The 22500-nt window shown below is 40.4% G+C and overlaps 1 protein-coding gene across 1 annotated transcript in view; it reads left to right on the forward strand.

The window, feature by feature from the left end:
- The window catches only part of LOC131352109 (segment polarity protein dishevelled homolog DVL-3), a 51138-nt gene that overhangs the window by 10849 nt on the left and 17789 nt on the right, over positions 1-22500 (forward strand). The window contains exon 2 of the mRNA XM_058388010.1: positions 17339-17408. Within this exon, the coding sequence (XP_058243993.1) occupies positions 17339-17408 (70 nt within the window). The remainder of the gene's footprint in view (positions 1-17338; positions 17409-22500) is intronic.

A 22500-nucleotide genomic window follows, 5' to 3' on the forward strand; every position in this document is an offset into this window, starting at 1 on the left:
AAATGTTGGTATCGAACCCATTTCTGCTTTCTGTGATGCCCCAAGTGCTTGTTCATAAGCATCTAAAATGTGAAGGTGTTTATCTTCATCCACTAAAATTCTGTGTAAGGTTATCCAACAGAGGGGAAGGCACACACCTCACACTGACTCGTTTTATATCAGACCTGCAGCCATTAAATCATTCATTAGTTTATTCTGATTGAAAATGTCCATTTATGCGGATTGAAATGCCAGTTTCTGTTCTGTCATGGGAATGGAAAGCTTGTGTGGTGGGGAAAAGAAAGGTTATAATGTTGAAATCTACAAACATGGCGAATAAGATGGACCTCAAGCGGGAAACAGTAGAATGGAGTATAAATATTTAGTGCTGTTTCTTTGAACGTTAAAAAACTTGCACTTTGCGAAATATATTCGAATGTGGGATACGTGCAGTGTGGAAAGGAATGAAAACGATAAACCATCGTTTAGGAGACTTGAGAAAAGAGGAATATACTCGTTTCATGCATCTAAATGCCGTAGAGATAAATTCTTCAGGCTAAAATTATAATCACAGTAAACCCTTCATTGTATAATAAAATATATTATGAAACATATACGACTGTGAAAGAAAAGTATCAGCGAGAATCAAGGGGAAGGTGTACAGGTTGGACAGGTACATCAGAGGGACGGCTCGTGTTGGACGTTTGGGGGACTATGATTAAGATGGTTTGGACATGTTCAGAGGAGGGAGAGTGAGTATATTGGTAGGAGAATGTTGGACGTGGAGCAAGAGGCAAAGAGAAAGGCCAAAGAGGAGGTATATGGATGTAATAAATGAGGATATGAAGCTAGTGTTGAGGACGCAGAAGATAGGGATAGGTGGAGAGATATGATTCGCTGTGGCGACCTCTGAAGGGAAAAGCCGAAAGAAGAAGATGAAACATATACGATATGCAGAGGATTTTCAAGAAGAAGCCCAAGATTATTCCTAGCCTGATATCTGAAGAATGAGCTGTTCAGTGTGTGATTTAATCATCAGATGAACTGATTAGGTTTTGGCATTGATTCAAACAGTGTCAAGGGTCACAGTAAGTTCAGATGTCTGAAATAGTTTTTCTTCCAAATCATCCATCACATCTGAAGTATATTTTAAGGGTATTTCTGGAATGCAAATTAGTAGCAAGAAGGACTAGACTTAACTTGCTGGTGGAGGCGTCACCGTTGAGTTCTGCTTGTTAGGAATATTTTGCATGTAACCGAACAGAGCAACCAACAAAGAAAATAATACGCTATATGGTTAAAGGTTTGTGGAAATCTGTCCATCTCACTCAGATGTGGGCGTTCTCCAAACTGCCATAAAAATGAAAACACATAAGTCGTGTCCCGATTGTCCTATTACTGTACACTCTGTGCACTTCCACTACACACTATGTAGTCTAGCATGATGTTAGGAGGGTATAGACTTGAAGCACACACTTCGTATCAGATAAGGTTAAAGAAACAATCGTTTTTCATTGGTATGGTTTATGGTTTGGTTACGTGTCTAAATATTTCTTATGCATGCCCAGCTCATCAGAAATTGGGGAACAAGTTTCTTCATGTAATGCTAACTTTTTAGCGTGTAAGTTAGCTAACTGCTATAATAATTTATACGCCTTTAGAGTTTTTCTTTACTATACATGCTCGGTTTTTCTATCAGATAGGTGTAGATGTCAGGTCACTCAACCGGAGGTCATCCCGTCACATCGTCCATCCATTGAGTGAGCGTGTACAGGTCGGCCATTCTGGATCCGTCCGTCAAAGTGAATTTTTTTCAAATGACATTCGCGGTCCTGGACAGCAAGTGACCCAACACAGTCAGATAAATTCGGATGTTGACCAGTCATTGTTTAAAAACAAGCTAACAAAACTATCAGATAACTTGTAAAGTGGGCAGGGAAATCTTTCTGCCTCCAACTAAGCTCCGCCCGCTAAAAACGTCACAATGTTTACTAACAGAAAAAGGGTATATTATCGGCTCAAATGGAACGCTAACCTTTGTTTGCTAACCGGAAGTAGAAGTAGAACAGAATATGGAAAGACTTTTGTAAGCTTGTCCAGCATCTTGAAAATTTTTCCTTATCCAGCGTCAGCCCCTGGTAGCCCCGCCCTCTTCCAACTACATAAGCAATAGTGCGACCACCGAGTCCATAAAGTGTCCAACATTCCAAACTAAGGATTTTTGTTTTGTTTTGTTTTGTTTTAAGTGCACTTCTTGTTGTAATGAATTAGAGTGAACTCTGTGTGAACAATGTGTATGCTGCAAGAATAAGAGAGTCACGTCAACTTCTAGTTTTGGACTACTCATCCGAGCAGCTTCTTCAGTCTGAGGGAAGGTGGCAGGGTTCCAAGAATTTGTATCCTCCAGGGTCAAGGATCATTTTCTTTCTGTATAGTCTGGTTAAAGGAACAAGGGGAAGATGAGAGTGGGGGGAAGGCAGTGTTAGGAGTAAGGGGGTGTCGTTAGGGTGGAAGAATAGGAGAGTAAGGAGAGAGTGTGTTGAAATATTCGGGGTAATGATCAGAGAATGTGAGGTGTGGCTTTCCTGGTGGACCTGTGATGAAGTCTTGATCTTGGGAATGTCCACAAGATCTCCACACCCCATGCTTCCCTTCACTCGAAATAAGAGACACAAAGATGTTCCGAAGCCCTGACCCTAACCCCGCTGATCACCTCCGAGATGAGCTGGAACACTGACCGCACCCCAGATCCCCACAGCCATGTTCCAACATCTCACAGACATCATTCACAGAAATGTGGAGGCTCTTAGAGCAGCACTATGGTGGTGGGATAAAATGGAATGAAATGGGATGTTCAACACACACATGCAGTATGGCTCTGATGGTAGGTGTACCACACACTTTTGGAAACAACCTTAAAGGAAAACAATGACCAAACCAAACAGGTCACAGCAGCTTTCCAAACAATGACGTTCAGTTCTTAATTAAACCAATCCATGGATTAAACATGTTTAATAAAAAGTACATCCTCTGTTAATGTTTTCAGTATTAAATAGTAACTGCAAACAGAATTACAGCATCGATAGACAAGACATACAGAGTTTCTGTATACAAAGTACAAGAAGGTCAGCTTCTGTATCTGTAGGAGTTCAGGGTTCTTAGAGAGATCCTGATTTATATCATATGGGTGAAGGGACGGAGAAAAGAACGTAAGAGAAAACTGGTCTATTTTTTTTTATTTTAGGAAAGGGGTTTATACCAGGTGGTTGCATCCTGCTCATGATGTGTGTGTGTGTGTGTGTGTGTGTACATGTGTGTGGGGGCTGCCATTCTCCCTCAGGACTCTGACACAGCAGCTGCCTGGACTGTATGGTCATTAACATCATGATTATCATCCCAAAACACACACACGGCATGGACAGATGGAGGACCAGGCTCTGACTGGGCGCCATGTTGACCAGAGAAAGCTTTAACACTCAAATCTTGAAAATAAACATATAAAGATCCTTCCTCGGATCTTCAGGGTGTTTTCACACTCGGTTCGTACGCTCGAGTTGGCACACCAAGACTGATCCTGGGTTTGTTAGGGGGCGGGGCTTATCATGGCTGGTTTGTTTTCACAGAAGAATAATCATTATATCAGTGAGGAATTCCTGTATGAGATTTTCTGCTGGTTTATCTAGCCACCTCCTCTCCTCACACTTGGAGCAGGAAGTAACGTGAAAAGGTGAACCAGTCACACGATATGGAAGCGAGCGCCAGAGTTTCCGAGTTCAACCACACGGTGTAGACAGGACCTCAGAGCCCAGTGTAAACCCAGCACTCGGTGTTATGATGTGCGTAACACACTGGGCTGCCCATCGCATTAAATCTGTTCGATCACCCCATAATCACATTAGTCTGAAATAAAGCTTCATTCCTGCTGATGGACTTTTAACTGTGCGACTGGGAAGGAGAAAAAACCCAAGCGTGTCATTGAGAAATCCAGAAATCGTATGTTTTGTTAGGTCATGGCGAGCGTGAGTCATAAATATTGACCTCACTGTAATTTTGCTGCCGGATTAGGACTGGAGAACTGATCCGTTTGGCGTGTCCTCTCTCTCTCTCTCTCTCTCTCTCTTTCACACACACTCCATCTTTCCGTCTTCTTTCATCACTTCACTCTGAACTCTCTTTCTCACAATTTTCATCTCTTTCTTTTATTCACTCTTTTTAATCTGAACCCCCTAAACAATATTTAAACTGTCTCTCTCTCGCTCTCTCTCTCTCTCTCTATCCTGCTTCAACTCTTGCTTTATGTTAAAGGGAGAGAAATAAAGCAAAAATATTTAATCTCTCTCTCTCTCTCTCTCGCTCCACCTTTCCGTCTTCTTTCATCACTTCACTCTGAACTCTGTCACACACTTTTCATCTCTTTTTCTTATTCTCTCTTTTTATTCTGAGCCCCCCAACCATTCTCTCTCTCTCTCTCTCTCTCTCTCTCCCTCATTTGCTTTTTTTCTTGCCTTTTTGTCAGTGTCGTTGGGATCCACTCTCCAATACTCAGTCAGAAAAAATCAGAACTCATGAAGCTGGTATGTTAGGGGGAGAAATAAAACAAAAAAATTAAACTACGTATGTAACACACACACACCTTTAAACATACGTGAGAACTGTATGAACAAACATTCTATTAATAACTGTTATTACTGTCTCTCATTCTCATTTAACTACTTAAAGGGAAAGAACCATGACTGGTCAAACGAGCCAGGGCCATACTGACCTCTCTCTCTCTCTCTCTCTCTTCCTGTCCCCAGTGCTCTCGCTCTTCTTTTGGCCTTTGGCTTTACTGCTAATCTGCAGTTGATGGGCATTTAAATGCCTGGTCTTTCTTTTAAACTATATCTGGCAACATCACCACATGATCTCGCTAGAGGTTTGCATGAGAGAGAGACAGAGAGTGGTCAATATGGCCCTGGCTCGTTTGTGCAGTCAAGGTTCTTTCCCTTTGCAGGCTATTTCTTCATCTCAGGCTGAATTACTGTTTCTTCATGAGGCTGACCTACTTTCCCTGCTTTATTTTCCTGCCGTGTTCAGTGCCTGCTGGGGTTAGAAACTATGAGCCTGGACGCATTTGGGAATATTTGCATATGGTATTTGTGTGCATTTTGTTGCATATTTGCATTGTGTGTGTGTGTGTGTGTAAGCTCTGTGGAACATTAATCCAAAACTTGTCTCGTCTATGTGTGTGTTTTGCAGTGTGTTTGACAGTGATAGCAGTCCCCTCGTTTTACTCCTAACTATTCTCTGCCATCTCTCTCTCTCTCTCTCTCTCTCTCTCTCTCTCTCTCTATCTCTCTCTCTCTCGTCTCTTTCTCTTCCTCCGCTCCCTTTCCGTGGGGGTTCAGGGTTCCTATTTGTCTGGTCTTGTCTGGAGTAAATCTAATCATAGCAGCCTGTGAAGACAAAATTCCTCTTTATTAGTGGTCAACTCTGCCTACAAATCAATGGGCCTGTCCACACACACATGTATTTATACACACACACTGACCGGATATAGTGGCCTAGTCCCACTGGGAATGCAAGCCTAGCATGGTGTGTGTGTGTGTGTGAGAGAGAGTGTGCAGCAATGAGCAAACAATTTATAATAGAAAGAAATAGTTTGAAACACGGAGTTAGTTTGCCGCCAGCGGTGTTAAGCACATACCCACAATCAAATTTTAACTGCCATATTTACTACCATTTCAGACCATCACAACCTTGCACTACTAATTCACATCAGCAGGGTTGCCAAATTGTGATATTTTTACACCGAATCGAGTTAGGGCTGAGGTTGCAGTTGGAAAGGTACAGTCTGTATAGGTGCAGAGACTAAGAAAGGAAGATAAATATATATATAGTATCTTCGTATTTATCTTTTTCTTAGGTTGTTGGGGTGAATATTTTGCAGGGACTTGGCAACCTCGCACACCAGTGAAAGCTTGGACCGAGAGCTAATGTTAAATTGAATTAGCTTTGTTTAAAAATCGAATGCTTTGCCACGCCAAACATCACATATCACACAACCACCGTATCATTTCTGGGCTTCTAAATTACAAACTAAATAAAAACTAGATTTAGAATAATGAATAAAGAAGAAATGTGAACAAATTTTAGTATCATATCAAATCATCACGCGTGGTATCGTATCAGATTTGAATTCGATGAGCCATCGAAACAGCCTATTGCCTGTAAAGCCACATCGCTCGGAATTATCGGAAGAAATGAAAAACAGTTCAGACCAAAAATCACTTGGCTGGCATTTCACTTTCTGTCCTTTGCTTCATTTTCATCATTCGGTGGGACTGGAATTTCTCTTTTGAATCCCAAATATATTCCAAATGTGCGATAGATGAAGTTCATGAACATAACTAAGCAGGAAAACTGTAACTCCTTCCTTCTGACTGGTTTAACATCCTCCTCGGAGGATGACCTTTAGGTGCTTCTGATGAATTACTATATTGTGAGCGATTAGGAAGAACCGTGCTAACGTTTAACACGAACGCAGCTGAACGATTAGCTAAAAACCACAACCATTTATTAATATATTCAGCTGTCCAGAGATCTTGTGCCCACTGTAGCCTCAGATTCCTGTTCTTAGCTGGTCCTCTTTTCAGTAGTGTTATAGCTCATCTGCCTCAAGATAAGAAGTGTTGTATGTTCTGAGATGCTTTTCAGCTCACCTCAGTTGTAAAGAGTGATTGTATGAGCTGTAACTCTGTAGCTCCTCCCCTTTCAGTAGGGAGCAGAGCTGAACGAATGAACGCTGATTGGATCAAAATTTCACAATAATTATAATATTCGTTAATATAATTCTTGTAATCTGAAGCAGTCTTTGGCAAAAAAAATCTTATCTTATCTTATCTTATCTTATCTTATCTTATCTTATCTTATCTTATCTTATCTTATCTTATCTTATCTTATCTTATCTTATCTTATCTTATCTTAACGTAACCTTACCTTCCTGTCACCTCAAACCAGACTGGACAGTCTCTTCTGACCTCTCTCATCAACATTTCCACACAAATCCAAAGATTCTAAATAAAAATTCAGAACATTAATGTGTATGAAAATTCCAGGACATCAGCAGTTTCTAAAATACCTACTATTAACTAAACCCCATTTGATCAAAGTTACTGAGATCAAATTTCTCCCCAATTCTGATTAATATTAACTTTTTAAACCCCCCCCCCATTTACTGTCCTGTGCCTGTAATTAACCCTAAACTCATTTATGTTATCAGACTTCTCTGGTATTCGGTTGGGTTTCTGTATAAAGTGTAGAATCTGAAATTCAGTGTCCGGTGAATTCTTTAGAGAGGCTAGAATCCATGACAGCCTTATAAACCATGGCACATCATGTGACATGATACAACAATCTAGCACACGATAAGCTTGCCGAGAAACTGTTTTTTTTCCCCTGATGGAGGTGCAGTCTGTACTCTCTACACTGCAGTTCTATTACTCTACTGATTTAATTGCATCCTCACATGACCCCATAACACAAAAATCCCCACGATTAGCTCTGGCCGTAGGAATCTATTTTATTGCCAGGTGGAAGCATTCCTACACATGTGAGGAGGTTCGTGCTGAGTCCAAAAAAATCCCCCCAGAAGAACAGGCTGCAGGACTGCAGCTTTTTAGGAGCGTGAATTTGATCAAAATACAAGTAAAATTATTACATGTAGTCGCAGAGCTTTCTGGAAACGCGGCTGGGGAGAAGTGGCGAGAACTTGAGGATGGATACGAGGGCCAAGATCCAGCAGCGGAAATAAGATCACACTGGAAAAGGGCTTTAAGAGGAGAGCAAGCTATAAAGCTGTTATTTCCTAGCCTGGGCAGAATTAAAGCCGGGCTGGAACACTCGGAAATCTACTCGGTTTCTGCAGGAGAAGAAGAATCAAGACTGTTCCTTATGTGTTATTTCCACATGCCGTAGTGGACTAGGAGTGGACAATGCGGCTGAAATATCATATCACAATCTTTAAAGATGATACACAATCACGATATGTCGGTTAGTAGAGTTGCACTAAAAACATGTAGATATTATATATCATATAATACTGTTTGTAACATCTACTAGTAAAAATGTATATATTTTTACATTTTATGTTTAAAAGAAATCAAATTCATTTCTAAAAATAACTTCAAATATTTGTAATATAGTAACACTGAAAGGAGACAAAATGTTCAGTAAAAAAACATTTTTTTAAAAAGGAAGTGTCAAATTTTAACATTTTTCAGTCAGTTTGTAATTATATATATCTATCTATATCTATATATATCTATATTTTCACATATATATTTTTGTTTTTGGACAGTGAAAGTATATAGTTTTTATTTCAAATTATAGTTTTATTGTCACTATTTGAAGTTGTCACAAATCAAATCAAATAAATTATGTTATTAATAACAATTATGTTTATTATTTGTCTTGTGTAAAGACATATAAAGGATATATTTTCGACGTAGTACAATATTACATTGTAACCTGTGATAAAAATTGTAATATATATATATATATATATATATATATATATAGAGAGAGAGAGAGAGAGAGAGCCTTAAATCTTAAATAAATAAAATAAAATTAGATCCAGAATCAAATAATATTTATTTATAAATAAATAAAAATAAAATTAGGTACAGAAACAAGTAATATTTGTTTATAAATAAATAAAAATAAAATTAGGTGCAAAATCAAATAATATTTATTTATAAATAAATAATCATAAAATTTGGTACAGAATCAAATAATATTTATTTATAAATAATTAAAAATAAAATTAGGTGCAGAATCGAATGTTATTTATTTCTAAATAAATAATAATAAAATTAGGTACAGAATCAAATAATATTTATTTATAGTAAATAAAAAATAAAATAAGGTGCAGAAACAAATAATATTTATTTTTCAAATGAAATAAATCTTGGCCCCTTTATTACTATTTACATTCAGCAAATTATGCTTGTTTTTTTGTTTGTTTGATTGTGTTTTTTCTCCCTTAAAATCACATTTTCCAAGGTGCCAATAAAATAATATAAGGGTATATGAAGAAAGCACAGCATCCCATCTTTCCATCATTATTGATTATAGTTCCTGGATCTTTGGCGTGTTCACATTCACAGTGTACTCTTCGACAAGAGACAAATGAACTAGTGATACAAAATGAAGGACCCAAGCATAAACCCAGCGGGGGCAATAACGGCTAATACAGGAAGATGATCTTCATTTGCATGGTTAATAGGAAGCCGTTTTCCCAGTGGATCTCATTTCCTCGAATACACTTGAGGGGCTGGTTAATTAGGTGGCACTGAACGAGGTGAGATAACTAAAACACAGTAAAGTAGGCAACGAATGCTTTCCCGAGACTGAGAACAAACATATCGGCTCTAATTATCGTACACAGATGTCATGTAATGGGGGTTTTTGTGTTCCTTAATCTGAAGTGTCACTTATGAGTATCTACCTCATGGGGGTTAAAAGTAATAAAATAAGAATCTCATCATTGAAGTAACATAATAATGATAGATAATGTTAGTCTATTCCTTTTAACCCCTGTAATTAGAGGCAGGCTTTAGGAAAAGACGTGTACAGATAATCATGAGCACAATAAGAGGAGGAGTAGGGTGGCTAGTATATGCATTATATTTTGGAATGTGTCTGTCTCACAGAAGGCCATATTTTTATTCTGATCATCAGATTTTGTGTCATTGTTGTGGTTAAAAATGTGTGATATTGCTGCAGCTTGTTTTCAAAAATTAGCTTTACAGAACATAAACATAGTCATCAAAAATCAAAATCATCCCTAGTGAGCAAGCCTGAGGCGACTGTGGAAAGGAAAGATGGTAAGCGGAAGAAACCTTGAGAGGAACCAGACTCAAAAGGGAACCTCATCCTCATTTGCCTGACACCAGAGAGTGTGATTATAAATTATTATAAACACCAGAGAGTGTGATTATGAATAATGTCATGTCCAGTCAGTTAGAGTTGTGTGGTGTAGATACAGCATATGTAGAATTTTATTTTGTGTATTGATTAGGAGGTTGTTGTCATCCTCACATGGAGTTGGCATCTTCTGTCTGAATGCCTGAAATCTTCATGAAGCCGATTCCAGCTGGACCTGGTCCATCTCTGGATGCCTCGGGATACTCGCATGGTTGGCCTCTTCTCACTGATGGTCCGAAATTTCCAGGAAGCGAACACAACTGGAGCTGGCACAATCTTTAGATGCCTCGGGTTGGGTAGAAAAAGAGAAACAAGTGGAAAGGAATTAGCCTAGCTAATGTTCATAATATTAGCCAGCACTAGATGATAATGTTCATATGATCAGATGTACTGGAGCACAAGTTTTCAGAAAACTACTTCAGTTGGTGAAACTGCAAGTGCAGGATTCTGTGTTTTAATCTCCTACCAGTGAAGATTAATGTAATGGTTTTAGCTGTACTCGTGTTCACTACACGTGAATGGAAGAGAGCTTTGGCTGAATGTGTGCTTATGATGAAGCGTCTTGACCCAAATCTGTGTGAACTCTGTGTTCATTCCGAAATAATTCCAAGCTTCTTCGAACGTTGTGGAGTTTGCTTGAATCTCCAAATTGCAGACGTTCTCAAATATAGTTCAAAGGGAAAAATGTGGCTAGGATTATATTTAGTCTTATAGTTTTATGACATAAGTTAAAAATGATGTTATTCATAACTTAGCGCTTATTGTTCAAGTTCTATAAAGAACGTGTGTTGTGAGGATGGCACATGCTGCGTCTTGACCCAAATCTTATACTGAAAAATTGCAAGCTCTACTGAATATCACATAGTTTTTGCATTAATTTACGAACTTGGAGAGACTTTCATTGAGCAGTAATTCTTTGCAGCGAGTTGATTTATGATATGATGCTTCTATTAAAATTACGACAGTTGATGAGCCATAACATGATGAGCAGTGAGAGGTGACGTGAATAACGCTGTTTATCTCCTCATCATGGCATCTGTTAGTGTGTGGGATATATTAGGCAGCAAGTGAACATTTTGTCCTCAAAGTTGATGTGTTAGAAGCAGGAAAAATGGGCAAGTGTATGGATTTGTGCAAGATTGACAAGGGCCAAAGTGTGATGGCTAGACGACTGGATCAGAGCATCTCCAGAAATGCAGCTCTTGTGGGGTGTTCCCGGTCTGCAGTGGTCAGTATCTATCAAAAGTGGCCCAAGGAAGGAACAGTGGTGAACAGGGTCATGGATGGCCAAGGCTCATTGATGCGAAGCCTGGCCCATGTGATCCGATCCAACAGATGAGCTACTGTTGATCAAATCGCTGAAGAAGTTAATGCTGGTTCTGATAGAAAGGTGTCAGAGTACAGAGTTTTGGCAGCGAAAGGGAGACCAACACAATATTAGGTCATAATGTTATGCCTGGTCAGTGTATTTATTCCTTTTTTTCCCAATTGGGACATTGCCCAGGTAAAGGTGAAAGTGCCTAAAATAATTTCTAATACCGTATGTATACTTTTCCAAAAACTTTGAGACAATCCCAGAATATGTGGAAGTGGTTAGCGTCCTGAGATCCGACATTTGGAGTCACCTATTTGTTTGTTTTTCAGATTATCCTCTTCCACCAAATCTAAAGAAATCTCAGCTACAATTTATGGAAATTAAGCCCAATTTAAAAATACCCCAGTGATCAGTTCCTGCCTTTTTCTATAGAACACTAAAGTCCACTGAAAAACCCTCTGGCTGTGCGATCTGCTACCGTTGCAACCATGTCACTAGCTTTTTACTTTCATAAACAACGGCTATCAAATGCACAGAAGGCCAAGGCATTGCTGACCAAAGCAACTACACAGATGTCTGATTTTGTCTAAACAACACTCCACACCACCTTACTAGTTATGTTTTATTTTTTTGGGCCCAAAGCCCAAACAGCAGAGTGATTGATACTGACGTGTGTTAGGAAACATCATTCTCTAGAAAATATTTCTAAGAATGAAAATATATATATATACAAGGAAATGATGTGACACTGTAAGACCGTTATGTTTCATTCTGTAGACTAGATCCTAGATTCCAAACCATACCACTCCTAGTGTGTGTGTGTGTGTGTGTTTGTGTGTGTGTGTGTCTTAGAGTAGGATTTTGAGTGTATGAGTCATAATAGTCCAGGAATCGTTGCCTCAGAGTCCTGCTCTATTTACTGTTAAGGTAAACTGATCCTAAACATTAGACGGAATGAAGTCCCAAAGACATGAGCAAAGATGATTGATGGGTGCGAGCATGGATTTAATACAAGATCAGTTTTATTAGCCAACAAGCCTCACTTGCAAGGAATTTGACTTGGCAGTTACTCAGAATATGAAAAAGGTTTAATGGCCTCCAGAGCGGTGTAACCGTCAGAGGCTTTACTCGATTTTCGAGACATGGTGAGGGAGTTTAAATTGAGACGATGCCTCAGCCAGGACCAGCAGTCTGGCCGCATAATTGCTCCCGTTGTCCGGGTGGGTAGTAATGCGCTGTTCGTTAGTGCTTTACTATTGATCGCTTAATATGGGAGGCCTAAATGTTTCTCTGGTAGTTGTCAAGGAAACTGGAGTCTTTAAGATGTTTATAGGAAAAGATTTGTGTGATACTGAGATGAAAACCAGAGCTTTCAGAGGTTAGTGTTATGGACATGAAGGAATATGGAAGAAAATTGCATTTGGAATATTTTTTCTGGTTTAAATCCAAAGAAATAATGAGAGTTTTACAGTAAATAATTGTCTCTTTATGGTTCTGGAGAAACGACATTTAAAGGAACGACAATAAAAACCCACTTGACTCGACCGCTGTACTAATTACAGACTTTTGACCCTTGAATCATCCTGTACTTGTATCCGTCTCGGACCCAGGGTTCACTCTACATGGTTTGTCTCACCGACTATCCAATGCTAAGGAAGAACTGCCTAAATTTTTCATTTTTTCCCCCAAAAATAGTAGAAAGGTGGTGCAAGTCCTCAGTTCCAGTATGTTCAGTAGGCAGAAAGCACAGTGTATTGAAAGCCATTGCACTAGACTGTGATTAATAGCTGTCTAGTGCTACATGAAGCAGCACAGTCTTATAAGATGTAATAGCTGTAATAGTAGGGTGTAAAAGAGGGAGGTGAAAGATGTGAAGATATAAGAGAGGAAGCCAGGCTGTTACGGCTGCATTATTATAGTCAACTCTAATCTCTCAGCCAGACATTTAGGGTTTGGCCAGTGCTAGACGAGCTGCCGGGGATCATGTTCTTTCCTTTTTCTGTCCCAGTTTCAGCCTTCAGCCAGGGGGAGTGGTTGCTTGAGCCATGAACATCATGTTGCTGTTGCCATAATGTTTTTTTGTTTGCCCTAATGCTGTATATTCTGTATTCTGTATATTGTGTTCAGTATTATTGTGTGGTACATAACGGTCACATGTAATGCGTCTAACAAAGTATGACATAAAATGTTAGTGAAAGCCAAATATCGTGCTTTGCAATGGTTTAAAAAGGAGTAATTGGAGAGCAGAGGTGCGGTGTCCGGGTTCAGGATGAATAGTCGACATACCGTAGCTGACATACAATAAATCAACATACACTCGCTTTAACATGTGTTGTGTCGAGTTTCTGACACAGACACTGTCTTGCTGATTTCTTATTAGTTTGGACGTAAACAGCTACTGCATTCAAGTTTACTGAACATAGGAACAGTTAAACAAAGAGACTTATATAATTTACTTACACCAAGCCCCTAGTACAGGGGTCCTTAAAATACAGCCTGCATTTGGAACGGCCCTTTAAACATTGCCAGAGACATTTTTTGTAGATTTTATTTTAAATATATATATTATATTACCAAAAGTTTTGGGACATCCCTCCGGTGTTGTTTTTCAGGGGTTGGGCTTGGCCCCTTAGTTCCAGTGAAAGGAACTCTTAATGCTTCAGCATACCAAGACATTTTGGACAATTTCATGCTCCCAACTTTGTGTGAACAGTTTGGGAATGACCACTTCCTGTTCCAACATGGCTGCTCACCAGTGCACAAAGCAAGGTCCATAAAGACATGGATGAATGAGTTTGGTGTGGAGGAACTTGACTGGCCTGCACAAAATCCTGACCTCAACCTTTGGGATGAATTAGAGCGGAGACTGTGAGCCAGGCCTTCTTGTCCAACATCAGTGCTTGACCTCACAAATGCACTTCTAGAGGAATGGTCAAAAATGACCATAGACACATTCCTAACCCTTGTGGAAAGCCTTCCCAGAAGAGTTGAAACTGTTATAGCTGCAAAGGGCGGGTCAACTCCATATTACATTCATGTGCATGTAAAGGCAGACGTCCCAAAACCTTTGGCAATATAGTGTATGTTTTACTTATATCATATCTGTATTTGATAAAGGTTGGCTTCCGAAACGAAAATTTCCCTTAGTTATAAATGTAGCGTAATTGTTTGTTAAATTCAGCTACCAACAGAATGCTACATTCAACATAACGTACAATCGCGAACGAACAGGTGACGGTGCAAACAAGTGGCTGTTAGTCTCATCTGTCAAGAAACAGTGTCTATGTTCGAAGTACACAATCTGCACCTACACTATGAAACCAGCCACAGAGACAAGTATATGCTAGCTTACAAGGCTAAGTGAGAGCAGACAAAGTGTGGAAGCTAAAAAGTGGACTATCAGCTCAGCAGAATACGTTTGTACGCCAAGCCCAGTTGAACCAGTCATTCGATTGCAACCAGCGGTAGCCCATTCAGTGATGGTGAGTTCTTATCACTTTGAGTTACAGAACTTCTGAAAGACGCATTTAAGCCCAACGGTCTCCTTGAATTCTATGCTGCCCCTTCCTAACAAGAAAAAATCCAAACATCAAAAGGCATGCAGTGAAGATGTCCACACTTTTTAGGAGCACGTATATCTGTAAGCAAACAGACCAACCTCTGACCCGGACCCCTGCCCTAGTAGATCTACTCCGGGATTCTGTTTAAAGTGAAAAACAAGTAAATCAAGCATTTGCACTCCTTATAATTGGTAATCAATCGGCTATGATTCTCTAATCACATGATATTGACGGTATTTGACACGGCTTCTGTTGCCAGACAAACTGATTATGTTTCTGATCGGCTGGTTATGGTGAACTCTTGCTCTACGATCACTTTAGCTCTGTTTTTGCAGTCAATTTCATCTCAGCTAAGCAGCTAACTGTTATATGAATGAAGTTGGCTTGCTAGCTAAGACTTTTACAGGCTCAGCTTGCTAGTTGCTATAACAAACATGTAGATTATTAAAGATCAGCATCAAGAAACTAGCAATCTATTGCTAGACAGCTGGACAGCATTCTTTCTGATGAAGCTGCCTATAGTGGAAATGTTTAGCTAACTTTTTCCTCTAACAAATGCTAATGATTTACAGCATCCGGTTTCAGCCTCGTCTTGAACACGCTCACAAACAAGAACGTTGTAAACATCAGGAAATTTGCATGCAAGAGACTCTAGGAGATATGGATATCGTACATGTCATTGCAGAACCACTGTTAAATGTCATTTAACCTCTGACATCACATCACGCTATATGGATCTGGAGTTACGCTATTAGAAAGCTGCATCCCAAATGACTTATTGCTTACTATGCACACTATATTACATTTCTGGCATTTGGCAGACGCCCTTTTCTCATTTAATACAACTGAGGGTTAAGGGCCTTGCTCAGGGGCCCAGCAGTGGCATCTCGGTGGACCTGGGGTTTGAACTCACAACCTTTCAATCAATAGTCCAGCATCTTAACCGCTGGAAGCTACCACATCCACGCTATGTACTATAGCGTCTAGCGTAGGAATTTTAGAAAGGTGTTTTGCCTCAAATGGAACACTAGCGATGTCTTCGGCCATCTTATAATTTTTTTCTCATGAAGCGCCAGAGCCCCGCCCCTTTTCTGCAACGTAAGCAAAGCTGCGAGTGTTGAGTGTCCAACATTCCCTGAGTGCACTTCTTCGTCTAGGAATTTTCAGTGTGAACATTCATACTACACATCTTAATCCATAATAATAATAAGCATTTCTGTATGGTTTTGAAGTGAAATGAACTTCTTAAGTCAAGTTATAACCAAACAACGAAGGGGTGTGTAGACCTTGACCCTGATCACACCACCCCTCCCCGGTCTCTAGGTAATGAATGGGACGATGCCTCATTTCACACAATTTACCCAAACTATTGCAATTCTTATTGTGCACCTGGATGCATGCGTCTAGATATCCATACCCCCCCCCCCCACACACACACACACACTTACCCAAACACACAACACTTTACTTTTATTGCTTCTGCAGTGAAGCAGGTGCGGCCCAATGGCAGAAACATTCCATCCATCCATCTATCCATCACACACACTACTGTTTGTGTGTGTGTGTGTGTGTGAGAGCGTGGGTGTGATTAAAGTTTTGATTTATAATGCATGAACAGTGCCATGATCGTTATACACACTTCCATTATTAATACATCACGTGCCTCGCCTCAGTTCGGCTCCTTGACAGTGGTTTCCAGGACAACACGGGTCATTCAAGGTCAACACCTTTTTAGGGAGCAGCTGGGAAGGGAGAAAGGGGGAAGGGACGGAAGTGTTTGATTGTGTGTGCGTGCGTGTGTGTGGGTGGGGGGGGGGATTGTTTAGCCCAGGTTAAATTGTGTGTGTGTGTGTAAATTGACCCGAGTGTTACTGCCTCATTTACTGTGCTGCAGTAGAGTTAAACCTGTCAAATAAAACACAGAGTAATTCAGTGATTATTTTATTTCTGGTTAAATAGGTGATGTTGGTTTTTGGGTCAGATTCATTAACACAGAGCTGCATGCATAAATTAAAACCATGAGCCTAGGCTAGTTAGTGCTTGAGATAACATAACTGGTTTAACTGGTGATTTTGTGTTGGCTGATTGGGTGGACAGCAGGACATGTGATTTATATTGGTTTTGTTCATCAGGTTTCTGTTATTAATGATTTCTCTTCTTTTGTGTTTTTCTTCTCTTCCCCTGTTTCTCTTCTCTTATTTTTTCATTTCATTTCTCTTCTCTTCTCTTCTCTTCTCTTCTCTTCTCTTCTCTTCTCTTCTCTTCTCTTCTCTTCTCTTCTCTTCTCTTCTTTCTCTTTTCTTCTCTTCTTTTTTGCTTCTCTTCTCTTCTTTCTCTTTTCTTCTATTCTGTTTCTCTCCTCTTCTCTGCCCTTTTCTTCTTTTCTCCTTTCCTTTCCTTTATTCTATTTCTCTTCTCTTCTCTTCTCTTCTCTTCTCTTCTCTTCTCTTCTCTTCTCTTCTCTTCTCTTCTCTTCTCTTCTCTTCTCTTCTTTCTTGACTTGGACTTGGCATAACAGGGTTGTGAAGGAAGAGATATCAGACGATAACGCCAAGTTGCCATGTTTCAACGGCCGTGTAGTGTCATGGGTGAGTGAATATTCTTCAGGTGATGCCTCACAATACACACACACACACACACACACACACTCTCTCTCATGAAGTGACCAGTGCTTCCACTGGTGTGAGAGTTGAAGCATTACGTAAGTGCGTGTGGAATGCACAGCATAAAATGATAACAACTGTAGAGGATTACACAAATTGTGTGTCTGGCTTCGAGAACAGATTTTACCATCCAAAGTTAAATCCACAAGTTTGTACACTCATAAAGCGTGGTGCACATGCACAGTATTAAACGCGTGTATTTATTTGAGTTTATTTGTTTTATTCGTGGCTTAAAACATCATTTTTTACCTGCTAACTGATGTCCTTGCTCAGTTTGTGCAGAACTAATCACTGACAAGACCACATCTTTCTTCGTCTAGAATCCTTCTTATTGTCATTTCTGGCTGCATTTACAGACTTCAGTATGTCCTCATTTTAAGGGATGAAATCTAGCTATACTAGTAAGCGTTCCTCTGTCTTGGGTATTAATATAGACACTAATCACCCACTGAACAGTGGAACCTTGGCACCTCTTTTACTCTTTTAAGAATTGAAATTTTACATCGGCTTATGAAGCATTTTCAGCATTTTCCGCTAAGTTGTGCCTACGTCCAAACTTGTTAGCATCAGTGGAAAGTCAAGCGAAGCCAACCCAAAGCGAGGTTACGAATTTTATTTTTTTATTTTTCAGTCAGCAAAAGCTCTTTTGAAAAAGTCAACCCACCATACCATATTTTGTTGTATTGGTGGCATTGGTGGTCTGTTCTATTTTTAGCCCAAGCTTGGTGGTACAACTTCCTGTGAGGAGCCTTGACATGGAATGCTTGGCTTGGGTCAGTTCTTTGTAAGCAGCTGTACAGTTTCAATACACTTTGTATTGCTAATATTGGTGATATTTTTGGGTGGCTGGAACGGATTATCTGCATTTACATGAATTAAATTCATATGCCGAGGTTCCACTGTATACTGGTGGGTGTGTGGTCTGGGTGGAAGGGACGGAATTATTCTCTCTTCCTGTCAATCAGAGCGACACCAGCCAATCTGTGAGCTCGTGTATGTGGAAGAGGGTCGAGCGTGTTGTGCTGCCCCGTGATACTGTGTTGTGTTCGAATGGATTCATCTGTCTTATGGAAAGCACTTGCTGGCCTTCATCATTTCTGGTTTGGTAGCTGTGACAGGCGAGAGAAAATTGGTGTAAAATTGGAGGGAAATCATTTACAAGATTGTTTCCTTTGTGGTATTTTTTACTGTGTTATTTAAACTTTAAACTGAAATAATTTTTTCCCAAAAACTTTTGAATAGTGGTCTTGGTCTTGGAGTTTTTGGTCTTGGAAATTGTTTGGAGGTTCAAATCCAAACCCAGTTTTTAATGGAAATGAGTATTTTGATAAAGTTTATTTGCTGGATAGACTGGATGACCGGTACAGTTTCCAGTCATTTAGATTCAGCACATCATTGTGTCATCGTTAGTGTGTGTGTGTGTGTGAATACTGAAGCTTGTCAGAGTCGTCACAGAGCTTTAAACTGCAGGACTTAAATCAGGATGTTCTGCATTCACACAACTCTCTAGCTGCAGTGAGATCACGTGAACACGAACTCCACGCTGAAACAGGACACACGTTTTATTGTCAGAATGTTTAATCAGGGTGAAGACAGTTGTGATGTTTGAGCGTAACTGAGCAGAGTGTGAATTGGACTCGCTTTAACACTGCAGGTCTAGGCGGATTAAATCGGTCGTGCGTGTTTATCAATGCTGAAACAGCTGCTGCTTATAGCTGACTTAGTGCTGGAGAGCAGGACGTGTGAGGACGGATATATACGGCAGCTGTGTGTGTGTGTGTGTGTGTGCAAAGATTCATCAGAAATGAAATATTTTAAATATACTTGTTATAATGTTATTTACCCCATGCCTGTGTGGGTTTACTCCGGGTACTCCGGTTTCCTCCCACAGTCCAAAAACATGTAGATTAGGTTGATTGGTAATTCTAAATTGCCCAGTGTGTGTGTGTGTGTGTGGTTGTCTGTCTATATGAGGCCCTGTGATAGACTAGCGATCTGTCCAGGGTGTACCCCTGCCTTTCACCCAATGTGCGCTGTAAATAACATAACATAACATCCATCCGTCCATCCATCCATCCATCCATTCACCCATCTATCCATCCATCCATTCACCCATCCACTCTCCATCCATTCATCTATCCATTCACACATCTATCCATACATCCATTCATCCATCCATTCACCCATCTATCCATCCATTCATCTATCCATCCACCCATCTATCATCCATCCATTCATCCAGCAACCTATTCATTTATCCATTCATCCATCCATCCATTCACCCATCCATCCATCTATTTATCCATTCATCCATCCATCCATCCATCCACCCCTTCATTTATCAATCCATCCATCCACCCATCCTTTCCTCCATACATCTGTCCATTTATCCATCCATCCACCCATCCATCCCTCCATCCATCTATCCATCCACTCATCCATCTATCCATTTATCCCTTCATCTATCTATTCATCCATCCACCTCTTCATCCACCCCTTCATTCATCCATCTATCTATCCATCCATCCTTTAATGCATCCATTCACCCATCCATTTATTCATCCATCCATTCTTATGTTACTTACCCCGTGCCTGTGTGGGTTTACTCTGGGAACTCCGGTTTCCTCCCACAGTCCAAAAACATGTAGATTAGGTTGATTGGTAATTCTAAATTTCCCATAGGAGTGAGTGTGTGTGTGTGGTTGTCTGTCTATATGAGGCCCTGTGATGGACTAGTGATCTGTCCAGGGTGTACCCCTGCCTTTCGCCCCATGGTGCGCTGGGATAGGTTCCAGCAGACCCCGTGACCTTAATTAGGAATAAAGTGGGTATAGAAAATGGATGGATGGATGGATGGATGGATGTTATGTTATTTACATATTTCCATGTGTGTTATTTAATAGAAAACTAATAGCAAAAAAATAACATGAAGAAACTTTACACTGGTAGAATAGTGTAGGTTTCTAAAATGCTGAAAAAGTCATTGTAGTATTTGTGCCAATGCTAACCTGTGGTAAAGGGAAGGCAGTTGTCATGAGATGAGATGAGGTGTGTGTGTGTGTGTGTGTTTGGTTAATGCATCTAATACATAATTCATTATTGCTATAATGGAGAGAACAGTTAGGGAGCTTTGAAGAGGCACTTTAGAGTTTCTGTCAGTCACACACACACACACACACACGCACAACGTACGCTCTTTAAAGGTAGGAAATTGCAGTGTAGTAGAGAAAATTATATAGTCAGTCTTGAAGTCTCAGTATAGGGATGTGTAGTGCTGAGATATTTACAACTGATTCACGTCCTAGGGATTTTGTTTGTTTTTTTGCTCAGATTTTATCTCTGATATTCAAGATTGAGATTGTAAAGATAACGACCGTGTACCTTCCTGTGACCTTCGCTTAACGGTCGGAGTGGCGTAACCACTGTATGTTACTTCTGGGCCAGGATGAAGACTAAAAAAACCCGTTGTTCTCTGCACTCAAAGCGCACTCATGCTGATTCAGCTCATAATTTCCCTTAGCCATTGCCATTTCTACACAAAAGTGTACACCCAGTGCTTTCTCCTTCCCAACACACACATGCCTCTTCTTTTTTTTTATTATTATTTTGCCAAGACACACACAGGAAGAATGCATCCGTTCAGGCACACACCCACGTTGCCAGATTGCCTGCGTTTTCTAATCCACACACTGCAGAGAAACAGAAGGTGAGCTCTTTAACATCGCTTACTCTCCCTGCTGACTTCAGATCCACTTTTCCTGCCGTGCTGGACTACACGTGTCCTCTCTGTGCTCCCATAGCTCGCGTTCACGCCAGGCACTTTCCCATGAAGCTCTGGGCCCGAGGAAGCTTTGTATTAAGGGCAGGTCTTGGCACTGCGTGGATTCTCTGCTTTTATCACTGTTCTCTTGGCAGGTGGGAGAAGGACCTCCCTCCTGTCCCTGTACTCTTTGGCTCGGTTGCTGTTTGAGAGAGTGTCTGCGTAACAATATTTATCACAGACTCAGCGTTCTCCGGTTTCCTCCCACGTCCTTAAAGTACGTTGGTGGGTGGGGTTGGGTGGGGTGGGGTCGAGGTTGCCCCAGGTATGAATGAGAAGATGAATCCAGGGTGTAATTCTGTGTTCTCACAACCCTGATCAGGATGAAGATGAATGCATAAATGATGAATTCTTCTTCTTCTTCTTTTTTGACTTTCAAGACCCTAAGGAAGAGTCCCAAGACCCTGTCTTTCTCATTCTCCATCCATTCATCTATTCATTCATCCATCCATCCATTCATCCAGCAACCTATTCATTCATCCATCCATCCATCTATCCACTCACCCATCCATCCATCCATCCATCCATTCTTCTATCCATTCACCCATCCATTCCATCCATTCATCCAGCAACCTGTTCATTTATTCATTCATCCATCCATCCATTCACCCACCTATCCATCGATCTACCCATTCATCCAGCCATCCATCCATTCATCCACCCCTTCATTCATCAATCTGTCCATCCACCCATCCTTTCCTCAATTGATCTATTCATTTATCCATCCACTCATCCGCCTACCCCTTCATCCATCCATCCATCCATCCATCCATCCATCTACCCCTTAATACATCCATTCACCCATCCATTTATTCATCCATCTCTCCACCGATCCATTTGTCTAATTACACTACACAAGAATACTGACATATAAAGAATAAATTGAAAAACGTTTTTCACACAAACTCCCTTGCAGTGGAAGTCTATGGCCAGTTGATAGACTTTCAAAAATGACCATCCATCCATCCGTCGATTTACCTCTTAATGCATCCATTCACCCATCCATCCATCCATCCATCCACCCACCCACCCCTTAATCCATCCATCCATCTATCCATTCATTCATCCATCCAACTATCCATCCATTCATCCATCCATCCATCCATCTACCCCTTAATCCATCCATTCACCCATCCAATTACCCATGCATTCATCCATCCATCCATCCACCCCTTAATCCATTCATTCACCCATTCA

Source organism: Hemibagrus wyckioides, linkage group LG04, assembly GCF_019097595.1.
Source record: "Hemibagrus wyckioides isolate EC202008001 linkage group LG04, SWU_Hwy_1.0, whole genome shotgun sequence".
In the NCBI taxonomy this organism is placed as follows: domain Eukaryota; kingdom Metazoa; phylum Chordata; class Actinopteri; order Siluriformes; family Bagridae; genus Hemibagrus; species Hemibagrus wyckioides.